This window comes from Pocillopora verrucosa, chromosome 3 (genome assembly GCF_036669915.1).
Source record: "Pocillopora verrucosa isolate sample1 chromosome 3, ASM3666991v2, whole genome shotgun sequence".
NCBI lineage: Eukaryota > Metazoa > Cnidaria > Anthozoa > Scleractinia > Pocilloporidae > Pocillopora > Pocillopora verrucosa.
In genome coordinates this window covers 25,072,737-25,083,673 of record NC_089314.1, presented here as the reverse complement: position 1 = coordinate 25,083,673, position 10,937 = coordinate 25,072,737, and the positions used below count along the sequence as shown (strand labels likewise).

Below are 10,937 nucleotides of genomic sequence, written 5' to 3'. Positions count from 1 at the left end.
ATCTGATTTGCCTTTCGTAATTGATTGGCGCCTCTAAACCAGTAGATAGCAAACTCTGTGAAAAAAAGACGAGAGATCTTACAAATTTGAGTCACCTTAATATAACCGAAAGTCGGAATTAAAAAGAGTTCAGAGCCTTGGGACGGAAAGAAACCCAGCTGAAGACGATTAAAAACTATCTCTCATATCATGCTGATCATGCTGAATAATAAGAGAGGACCCTGGGAACGAAATTTAAAAATTCGCTTCCACCCGCACTTCCGCCATTTGGGATCATGGCATCCGCTCGAGAGGAGAGTCGCATAAGTCCTTACAGAAAACTGCTTATAGATCTGTCTATGGAACTGACTAGAAGAGATCTGGAGAGGTTAATTTATGCTGTAGGGGATATTCTTCCTAGGAGACTGACTGAAAATATGGAAAGTGGACTGAAGTTATTTGAAGCACTCGAACAGGATGTTCATATTAGTCCACAGAACCTGAACCTGCTGCAAGATGGGTTTGATACAATTGGCAGAGCGGATCTTGCGCAAAGAATTCAGGTTTTCTCAAGTAAACCAGACAGTGTTGAGGCTGATGGTAATTCTAACTGCATATGTCGCGTTTTGATAAGGGAGAATAATATAGAATACCCTCTGAGCATTTGAGAATGCTAATTTAGTTTCCTATTTTGTTTGAGACAAAATAGTGATCAGTTTAAAGTAAGCGTTGCTCTGTTCACCAAGCAGGTGGGCAAGATGACATAGTGACTGATGGAATTGGGGATCAAGGCAATGCTGACACAACAGAGAGAGATCCTACTGACACAATAAACCCTGGTGCAGAGAAAGGTATTATGATTAAGAGGAATTACTGATTGTAAAAGGAATACCTTATAACTAACCTTTTTCCAAATATGTGGTTTGCATAGATCTCTTTGGAAAAGCATTTTTATGTCAGTGAGGTCCTTAAGGATAGGTAGATGTCTTTGCTGCACAAGAAAATCTCCACTTTCTTGTTAACTTGGAAACTTAAAATATTTCCATTAAGTTCCCCAGAGCAAGCTAGATTTTATTCAATATCAGCCCTGTAGAAGACTGAACATTTTTTTTTTGCTTGAATCAATCAGCTCATGCTGTACACTTGAAATCAGCACAGCTACCTCATCAATCAGTGTTACCGTTTGATGGGAATCTGGGAAGTACCCCCACAGTCACCAGACCCAGGGGTGCAGGAGAAGCTACTCCTACAAAGCATTGCCCTGTGGCCAGCAGTGATAATTTATCTATGGCTATAAATGATGGTGAGACTTGTAAATCAAACAAAAAGTTAACTGCCAGCTTTTAGTTCATAAAAATTAAGGATACCCATTGAACCACTCTTTACTCTTAATATATACACTAATGTTGCTGTCTGCTATTGCTAATTACTCTGTGATGGATTCTTTGATATACAACTGTGTTTAAGAAATTGTCCATTATAAGGAATGTTTAAAGTAAAAAACTCAAATACTTAATTTGAAATTTAGTTAGATGAAAACAGCAAGATTTACAATTAACAGCTAACTTAAGAGATTAGAGGTGGTGTTAGGGTCAGCCTGATTAGCTGAGAAGTTTAAAAAAACTGAATTGTTATGCTGGAGGGAGATATTTTATAATCCAACAGTTTTTCTTGTGGCAATCCTTGTTATTTTTTTGTTGACTATTAAAGGTTTATATCGGTCATTAGCAAGATCTTATTAGGTTTTTTTGAAATATTTTTTTATGATTGAAAAAGGTTACATAGAGTGTATTATTTTATTTGAAAACTTTTGGATATTAAGGTATCTAAAGTTGAACATGTGTATGCTAAACAGGACCTTGCTCTTCTTCTTTTTAAATCCCAGGCTCCTACACTTCATCTCCTGCACCCTCACCTGCAGCTGTGGGGCAACAATCACGAGGACCCACTCAGGCTGCTTCATCTGGTAGAGTCCAACATGACCCAGCCCATGGAACACCATCGGTGCGATATGTGAACTTTCTTCTTTACGAGGGCTATTCTGTGGAAATAATAGGAGGAAAACACTTCAAAACTCCAGATGGAGAGTTTGTGGAAATGAAAAGTGGGACACAGTATAAAATACATGTAAAAAACTCACATACCTATGGTAAGAGACAAACATGTCAAATATATTCTGTTTGTGAACTGCATATACAATGTATCTGTAGTTCATAATTCAAATACTGACCCAAATATTAATGGGATCAGCAATCCTGATGGCCTAACTTGGTAAACCTCTCTAGTATTGATAATTTGTTTTTATCAACTGGGTTGATGAAGTAAATTGGCTATCATGGAGAGTTTTTCAAGCTGATATTTTAAGTGTTAGCCTTTTTTCAGAGCCTCACTGACATGCATGTATGAAATGATCTGCACAGTTAAATATGAGAAGCAAAACTCCTGTCATATGTTTAGCTGCAACTGTTTCAGTGGCTTAATATGTTCAATTACAATATGTACAATAACGAAGGAAGATCTTGTAGCCAAGGGTTCTGGAAAAAGGACTGAAGGGGGAGGTTTCCAAATTCTTCTAAACTATAGTGTAGAAAATTGACCATATAGTCTTTCTTGCAACACAATTCACATATGCTAAGTTACATATGTATCAAGAGCTGCATGCATTTGAAAAGTCTGGATAGAAGCAAGAGTTCACTCATGCTCTCCAACCTTAACATTTTTATGCATTTTCTATTTGTTATTTAATATGTGTGTTAAAATTATTAAATGAACTCTCAGTAATTACTAAAATTAAATTAAAAATACAATTTTTGTTCAATTTGTCATTTATTATATGCATGCAATTTTCATTTGAGTGAAAATAGTAATTGAGAAATGCTATTTTGTTGTCTCACAACTCTGTATGTAAACAGTGATGTCTTGAATCATATTATAAAAATTTATTACTAAACCCCAAACTTCAGTATTATGGCCATTGTTTGACACTCTTGTTTCTTTGGTCCATTTCAGGTTGTCATGTGGATATATCAATTGATGGTTATGATGTAGGAGGATGGGCTCTCAGGCGTGGAGAAGAGATGTCAATAGAAAGATCAGCATATGAGGCAAAGAAGTTCACCTTCTATCGAGTGAAAACTGCACCAAAAGAGGCAGGAATTGTGTCTGGGCAGCCTGAAAATGGTGTTCTTAAGTGTGTGTTTACACCTGAAGTTGTCATAGCATTCACACAAGGTATATCTTTCCATCCACCCGATGAAACAGAGAATGCAATGGAAAGAAGTATATAAGATTAATGAAATATTTTTTATTTCATAACTCCAGAAAATATCTATGCCCCACTTAACTTGAGAGTGGAGAGTTAATTATGTATCGCTCCTCATACCTCCCTCCCACCTGCCTATCTAAACTTTAAACTTTTTCCACACTCCTTTTCTTACTACCACTTACTCCTCCTCCTCCTCCTCCTCCTCCTCCTCCTCCTCCTCCTCCTCCTCCTCACTTTTTACTCTAAATTCCAAAGCTCAGCTCAGCAATGATTTTTGTTTATTTTTCTTGGGCCACTTTGCTGTGGTTAAATTTAGATCATTGTGTTGTGAACTTTATATGACAGAATTGGGCCATATTTATTTCAGAGTACAATATGAGTTAAGACTGTTTAATGGCAGTTCACAGAACACCTATGAAGTACTTAACAATCCCTTTAGCAAAGTCCGCTAAGAGTTTTAAGAAATTATTTACCATTGACTAATTTTGCTTCACAATGTTAGGGATAAAACAAGAAATTGAAAGGCGAGGTAGGTATTTTTATCTTTTACCCTATATATGACTTCGAAATTCTTGTTTACTGTTGTTGTCATTTTTACGCAGATGGAAGTGGTAAGTGGATATGTTAAAGAGAAAGCCAAAAATGTGGCTCATTCCTTGTTGTTTGTGGCTGAGATAATAGCCAGGTGGAGAAGAAAAAAATCCTACTGGGTTACAGAATTTATACAGTACAACAAAACTCAGTTATAAGTTCTTAAGTATCACAAGAAAAGAAAACAATAATCTCCAATGTTTTATTGGTGAATATAATGTTTTTCTTTCCAGTGAAAAGTAAATGGCTGTTTTTTAGCCTAAGATTTTATTTGACTCATTACATTATTGGACATGAAAAAATTTACTTTAGGGATTTTGCAAATTTAAAATCGAAATTTCCTCGTTTGATCATGTGTATAAAAGAAAAAAAAACTCAAGGTCATGTTGACGTTGACATGCTGAGCACCAAAATCATTTCAAAAGTTAGGATTACAAATATCAAGGAGTGTTTCAGCTAATAAGTGAAGGAAAAGTCTCCATAACAAGGTATAACTGGTTTAGCACATGACAGCATACGACCATTCTTATGGAGACCAATTAAAATTTCCTAGAAGATTCTATTTAAAGTATTAAGAAATACTTATCATTGACTTTTTCAATTTTTTTTTTTAAATTTCAGGTTTAGAACTGGATCGTATAAGGTCGAATATAGATTCTGCAATGTGTAAAGGTATTGACTTTTTTATTCCTTTTTATTATGTTTCAAAGAGTTTGGCTTCCATGCTACATATTTTACCTTTCATATCATTTCCTGTTTGTAATTATCGTCTTCATTAATGTCAAACCAAATAAACTGGTCAACAAAAGTGATGAAGATGTTAGAGCCAAACTCGTGGAACAATGTTTAAAGCATGTATGGGGGAAGATAGCGAAGTGCAGAAGGATAAATTGCAGCAAGTTGCAGCCACAGTAGAGTGGGGTGTGCATCATTACTTTTAGCAACATTGTAGCAGGACACAAAATAAGTAGCCTTAGAGATAGTTTAACAATCCCTTGATAATCTGTTAAAATTGTCTGGGAAATATTCACCTTTAATTTTTTTATTTTTAACTTTTAGTGGGCATGGCGGAAAGTCATATATCAGCTAAACGGAGTAAGTATTTGTTTTTCTTGCAGAATCAAGTTTTAATAGAGCTTGGCTGCAGTGGCTAGATATTTGACCTTAAACATCACTCCATTTTGATAATTATAACCGTTATTATTGTTGTTAAATCAAACGAACCTGGTGAAAAATAATGATGATGATGAGGCCAAAACATGGTTCAATGATTAAAGCATGTAGCGGAGATAATAGCAAAATGTAGGAGTTGCTTTCGTTGTTCCTTAAGGATCTAGTTTGGGACTGTCATTGTTCTCCGTGTATCTTGGCCACTTGCAGTTATTGAACCCTAAAGAGTATAATTTTACGAGGATGATGCAGTTATCCACTTTTTCGCAATAAGCCACATCACATGAAGAGCGAGTTGAATGCAACTCCACAGAACAGCAATGAGACCATAAACGAACAAACTTACACTAAAACCTTTTAAAGACCAAATCCATGTCAAGCAGAAGCTACAGAAAATAGGAGAACGACTGGCCTACCACCACTGTAGCCTGGGTTCGATTCCCGGGCCTGCCTGGCGTCACATGTGGGTTAAGTTTTTTGTTGATTCTCATCCTTGCTGCGATGGTTTTTCTCCGGGTCCTCCGGGTTTCTCCCCCTCGCAAAAAACCAAAAGTCCAAATTCCAATTCGTCCCGGAGGAAGAACCACCTCATGGATTGGCCACTGCTAAATGATTATCATAAATAATAATTCTACAATTTTTCTATTAACCTTCGGGATGATGCTGCCCTTCACTTGATTGGATCTATATAGCACTTTTCATTAAGCCGGTTTGGTTTGTTTGTTGTCTCAATTCCGATAATTTTCCATGCATGTTATTGATGCCTTTATGCGATTGAACGAGTCAAAAAGATAATGGATCAATATACTTTACAAAAAGCGTAGAAGTTTGCTTCAAGTTTTTAAATAAAATCATGATAAATATCATTTAATTCTCATTAACGCGGTAGTTAATAACACAATTGTCATCGTTGTCTTCATCATTTATATTTATGTTACTAAATATTCTATCTTTGGTTTGTTCCTCTGTCTTGTTATAAATTACTGAAAACGTTTCGCAACGTTTCACAGGTGGATCGATTCTTAGTAAAGTCTCTGGTAAGTAGTTTCTCTCATCGCTGCAATTTCTATATTACGCCGAAGCAAGTTTTGGAAAAGTTGAAGAGTGTGGTCGTCGTCCTGTCGTTGTGGTTTATTCAAGCAATAGAGCATGTTTTTTTGCAGGGATTATAGCGTGTTGAACCCACGCCTAATGTTGGTAGAACACGAAGAAAGCTTGTGATAGGCCCGTTTCGCCAAACGCATCGTTTTAACATGCTGCCATAAGTGAATGAAGAAATCGAAACCTGTTAAAATGAGCTTGGGTCGCCTGTGTTTTATGTCGCTTATGATAATTTTACGGATCCCTTTTTAATGTACATGTATATGTTAAATTCTCAACCGTTTGTATGTCCAATAGACCTTACGCCAGTTGAAAGGCCCGTCAGGGTTAAACATCCCCTAAAAAAAAGTTTCTCATGGCAAAGACCTTTCACAGGATTTTGTGTTGTTGTTACACTTTCTTCTTTCATTGTGAAGCGAGTAAGCTTAGACACAAAAAGTGTCCTCTGGAACCAGAATTGAGCCAGAATTAGCCTAAAATTGTCTCAAAGGTAAATGAAGAGCTCGTGAATGATATGATTTCAAAAACGTTCAGAATAAAAAAATTGGACTACAGAGGAAAATCGCCCAGGCTAGGTTGTTGAAAACAAGATTAACCTAAACTAGGGTCCAGATAATTTTTTTAAGCATTTGTTTTCTTGCTTTCAGTTTTGGTTTACAACAAGGAGCGAATAATTTTTAATTCTTGAATTGTGGTAGTCGCCTTTCAAACAGACGGTTGCTGATCGCCACATTATTTTTTTTTGTACCCTGTTACTCGCCTCTTTCTTCAGGTTGGTTCCAAAATCTTCTGCCTTCAAATTCTAATTCTGAAGCTCCCTCTGGTGAGTAGTATTTCACAAATGTAGTTGAATAACAAGTTCCCCTCTGGTAAGTGGTATCTGTCTCGGCGACGTCCACGAGTCAGTAAGGCTTCTTTTTAACAAACCTAAAACATCAAGGGACTTAATATAACAAACTGTCTTGTTTCTGCTTTTTAACTTGAAGAGTGTTGTTGTAAACACCATACCTCTGTAAATAAAGATACTCTCACCTCAACCCCTCTATTGTAAAATGAGTTTATTTTTAGAAAACTTTGGGAACATTTTTTTTCCATGAGTTTTGCATCTAAGATACGATTTCTCCTTTTTTTTTTTTTCTGAATCACCAGATGCTCCCCAAGCCCCACCACCCCGGCAATCAACTCCTTACGGTAAGTTAGATTTAACAAAACTTTTCGCGGCCTGAAAATTGGCTTGCAAAAGTTATAAGAGCTAATCAGACCATTTCTGTGTACTTAAAATTAAGAGAATAGTGAGGAATAACCAAAAATCGCAGCCAGGTACTTGCACAGTTGTACAACGGTGACCAAAAGGCTCAGAAGAATTATTTTGTTTTGGAATAACACACTATTTGATTGAAACCATATATGTATAAATATTTATATATATATCCCTGTTTTCAAAAACGTTGCGATTTGAAAACATATATTTAATATGTATACCCTCTATTTTGTCGTCAAAAAAGTGATGGATAATGCAGGTATGTTTTACGTCGAAGGAACAACGTCATTTTATTATGGTGCGAAGATGATAGAAAAAAAACTTGGAAATTTTGACTCCAGCTATTTAAAAGCTTTTCTTTTGGCCCTCTAGTTTATTCTGTCACCTTCTTTTTCATGAAAAAACAAAAGGTACTTATATCATACATTGTGGATTATCAAATAAGGGAAACTACCCCTCGTTTTGTCGCCCAAAGTAAATATGAAACCAGGCACAAACTCAAATAGATTTTCCTTTATCTTTTTTTTGGGGGGGAATTAATAAATATCATAATTTAAAATGCTTTTATGCTGTAACTTCGCCTCGGGTTTTTTAATATTTCACTCGGCAAGATGTCGGCTATTGTGTCTTGATTCAAAAGCTACATCCTATGTCTAAAAAGTTTTCGGCTATGAAATTGTGATGCTACTTGATCGATCTACAATTCGTTTGGGAGAGGCGGAGTGTAATTTTTCTACGGGCAGAACCGTCCATTTTTTAGAAATGTTCTTTTGTAGCAATAAAGTTCGAAGCCCACAATTTTTTTTTCGGTTTTCAAGAACATTTAATTGTTTTTTTTTGTGTGTGTGTTTACGCACGCCTTATGCGCTCGGTACGATGCTCATATTAGACCGTACGAAGTTTCTAAACCATAAGCCAAAAGACTAGAAAAAGAAATATTAGTGGAATAATAAATCCCTTATTTGATGATTTAACATAAAATACGAGTGGACATTTTGCACATCGCAAAATACCGCGCAGCTCGCAAAATATCCGTGCGTACATAAACAATATCCTCCACTTGGCGCGAAAATATGCACGGATATTCGCGGACATTATCTGTTCCAAGATGCGAACAGTTTTTCGAGAGCGAAGCTCGAGAAAAACTGTGAGCTTTTAGGAACAAATAATGTCTTGGGATAAGTAGATGAGTATATTTTCGCGCAAAATGAGGCTATTGTGTTTATTATACTTCAAACACTTTGCAACGCTTTTGACAAAAGTTTACGAACAGCTTACTTTTTTTTTGCGTGGGATGTTTTCTTTTAAGTGTTCTCTGGTAAGACTTTTTGAAAAAACAAATATTTCCGTTCCTCTACAACAACCTAAAAACGCTCTCTCTTCAATTAAGGTTTAAAAATTGAGAAATTTCTCTTAAGGGATATTCTCGGACATCCCCTTGTTTTAGCAGGGAAACACACGGTCACGTGATGCATTAAGATCAATTACACGCTAACAAAAACATTTGATGGATCATAACCTGATAAATGTTAAACCATCGTATAAGGTGTATATATTACCTAAGGGATGTGCCAGGGAACAATTTAATGACTGCCGTTTAAACTGATTTCTTAGCTCAATCCAGTCGTGTCAATGTCGTTGAACGGGATCCAGCATGGAGAGCAGGTGCTACAACATTACAAGGTCACAGCACACAACGGTTCATCTCGGCTGAACCGATGGAAGTGGATCCTTCAAAGAAGGTTGAGCTGGTTCTCAGGCTTGTGGCCAGGTATTTCTCAATTTTTGCACGTCTCAGTATTTCAGATGGTAGCTTAGTTGATGAAAGGATTCTAGTGAACCATCATAATGTGCGTGCTGGTAATCCACCATTTTCATCATCACCAACTTCTTTTTTCTCTTTCTGCATACTTCTAAGATGTATTCAAACATGTCTTCCGTTGTTGACATTATCACAGATTTATTCAGATTTACCATTTTTAAAATTTTTTTCTCAATTACCTGGCGTAAGAACTGGGGTAGTGAGAGAGCCCTTTGTGGGAAAAACCTTTCTTTTTGAAATGACCTCGCTTCCCACCTACTCGAAAGATATCTAGAATTACTTTACAAGGCATTTTGAAAATGATTGATCCCAACAGTTGTTGTCGAGGAGAAATCTGGTCAGGCGTTCCTCTTAGATTCACAGCGAACAATCCAGGTTGCATCAATGTTAATGCATTTTATTGTTACTCTAGGGAGGGAGAAGAAATACTCGAGTTCCCTAAAGATGAGTGTAAACCGTTGTCAACTCTGATTCCACCAGCTGTCCAAGAGTAGAGGAGGTACTGGGTCGGTGTCAACCTATTTCAAAAACATGAACTGCTCTGACACTCTTTCTGTAGAAGTGTTGGCGTTTAATTTCCAAGTGATCTTAATTTTAAACGATATACATCACCTTATTTAAGCAGTTTTCGTTGTCACAGAGATTAGTGTTTCGTCGGAATGAAACGTTGACAAGTTATTTCACTGGGGTTCACAAACACCAGTGGAGGGCGAATATTTTTGTCAAACAGGTGTGAAACGTAACTGAAGAAATCACGTTTATGCTATAAGATTCTCTCTTCACAAATAAATTACTCAGATTTTTGGAGGCTAAGCTATCGATCGCGACATTTGATACAAAATAGTATTTGCCATTTGGTAGACGAGGAATAATTAGTTCAACCGTAGGTGAACAGAAGGATGTGATTCTAGAAATTTGCTGTAGATTAAAACATGTTGTAACATTGAATCTTTGTGCATAAGATAATAAATAAAATTTGAAGAACAATATACTCTCTGAAACTCTTTGAATATAATACAGAAGTGCTCTGAAAGAAATTGTCGCGTTGAGTAACACTTCACACAGTGTAACGTCACACAGTCAATTATATCGGAAGAAAGTATCTATATCTATCGTACTTTTCGCACATGAGTCATTGTCGACCACATGGAATTGTTGAAACGGGTTCAGAGATAAACCAACTTTTACTTGATGTCGCACAATAAAGCCACACCGCGTAAAATCCAGTGATCTGGATTCTGATTGGTCTTTAAGTCCACGCTTGCAATATATGTCAAGTCCGTTCTTTTGGGTTTCTTGTATATCGGACACTGGTACATCCGGGCATCGCGTCCGGCTGTTGTATTGATGGCATAGATGTGAATGACTGGCATAGACGTAAATAGGACCTTCTGAGTGGGTTCTACCAGTTTGCAGCCTCTCCGGTCCCACCCAGCACCATCAAGATAAAGCCCGTGAACATACACCCCTTCTGCTGGCGGCTGAGTGATGTCATCTTTAAAGAACCGTGTGACGTCATTGTGGAGAACCACACAGTCCAAGGCCCATCCCTTGTGCGCTCGTGTCACTTCCTGCAAAATGACCACATTGGTATCTGAGAAATGTTCATAGATTGATTCAGATGTAGTGTTTGAATTTTCCTTTTGCAAGCTCAGCTAAGAAAATCGAAATTTGTATGGGGTCTTGATCGTGAATTTGACGGATAAGCTACGATAGGCCGTTCGTGTTTTGGTACGCTAGGATTGCGG

The 10,937-nt window shown here is 36.9% G+C and overlaps 2 protein-coding genes across 4 annotated transcripts in view; one reads left to right on the top strand and one right to left on the bottom strand.

Annotated features, from left to right (window-relative positions):
- Positions 1–259: 259 nt before the first annotated feature.
- Positions 260–10,176, top strand: LOC131787911 (uncharacterized). 3 transcript variants are annotated; one of them, XM_059104986.2, is made up of 13 exons: positions 260–579; positions 729–830; positions 1,109–1,282; positions 1,865–2,128; positions 2,989–3,258; positions 3,747–3,773; positions 4,457–4,507; positions 4,895–4,930; positions 6,016–6,042; positions 6,879–6,929; positions 7,256–7,297; positions 8,982–9,138; positions 9,602–10,176. In XM_059104986.2, the coding sequence occupies exons 1-13, from the start codon at positions 276–278 to the stop codon at positions 9,681–9,683; spliced, it is 1,587 nt and encodes a 528-aa protein (XP_058960969.2). In that variant the 5' UTR covers positions 260–275; the 3' UTR covers positions 9,684–10,176. The 3 variants fall into 3 exon arrangements, with proteins under 3 accessions (XP_058960969.2, XP_066019025.1, XP_066019026.1); XM_066162928.1 differs by having other exon boundaries at positions 726–830; XM_066162929.1 differs by lacking the exons at positions 7,256–7,297; positions 8,982–9,138; positions 9,602–10,176 and having other exon boundaries at positions 726–830; positions 6,879–7,248.
- Positions 9,740–10,937, bottom strand: part of LOC131787894 (dynein axonemal heavy chain 5) — a 61,545-nt gene continuing 60,347 nt past the window's right edge. Inside the window, 1 exon segment of the mRNA XM_059104968.2 lies at positions 9,740–10,760. Within this exon segment, the coding sequence (XP_058960951.2) occupies positions 10,374–10,760 (387 nt within the window). The 3' untranslated portion in view covers positions 9,740–10,373.

Bases quoted from the DNA above. Each gene is read 5' to 3' on its own strand.
- LOC131787911 (XM_066162928.1), top strand. From the start codon at position 276: ATGGCATCCGCTCGAGAGGAGAGTCGCATAAGTCCTTACAGAAAACTG. The intron at 3,259-3,746 runs GTATATAAGATT...TCACAATGTTAG, and splicing joins AGAGAATGCAATGGAAAGAA to GGATAAAACAAGAAATTGAA. The intron at 4,931-6,015 runs GTAAGTATTTGT...AACGTTTCACAG, and splicing joins TCATATATCAGCTAAACGGA to GTGGATCGATTCTTAGTAAA.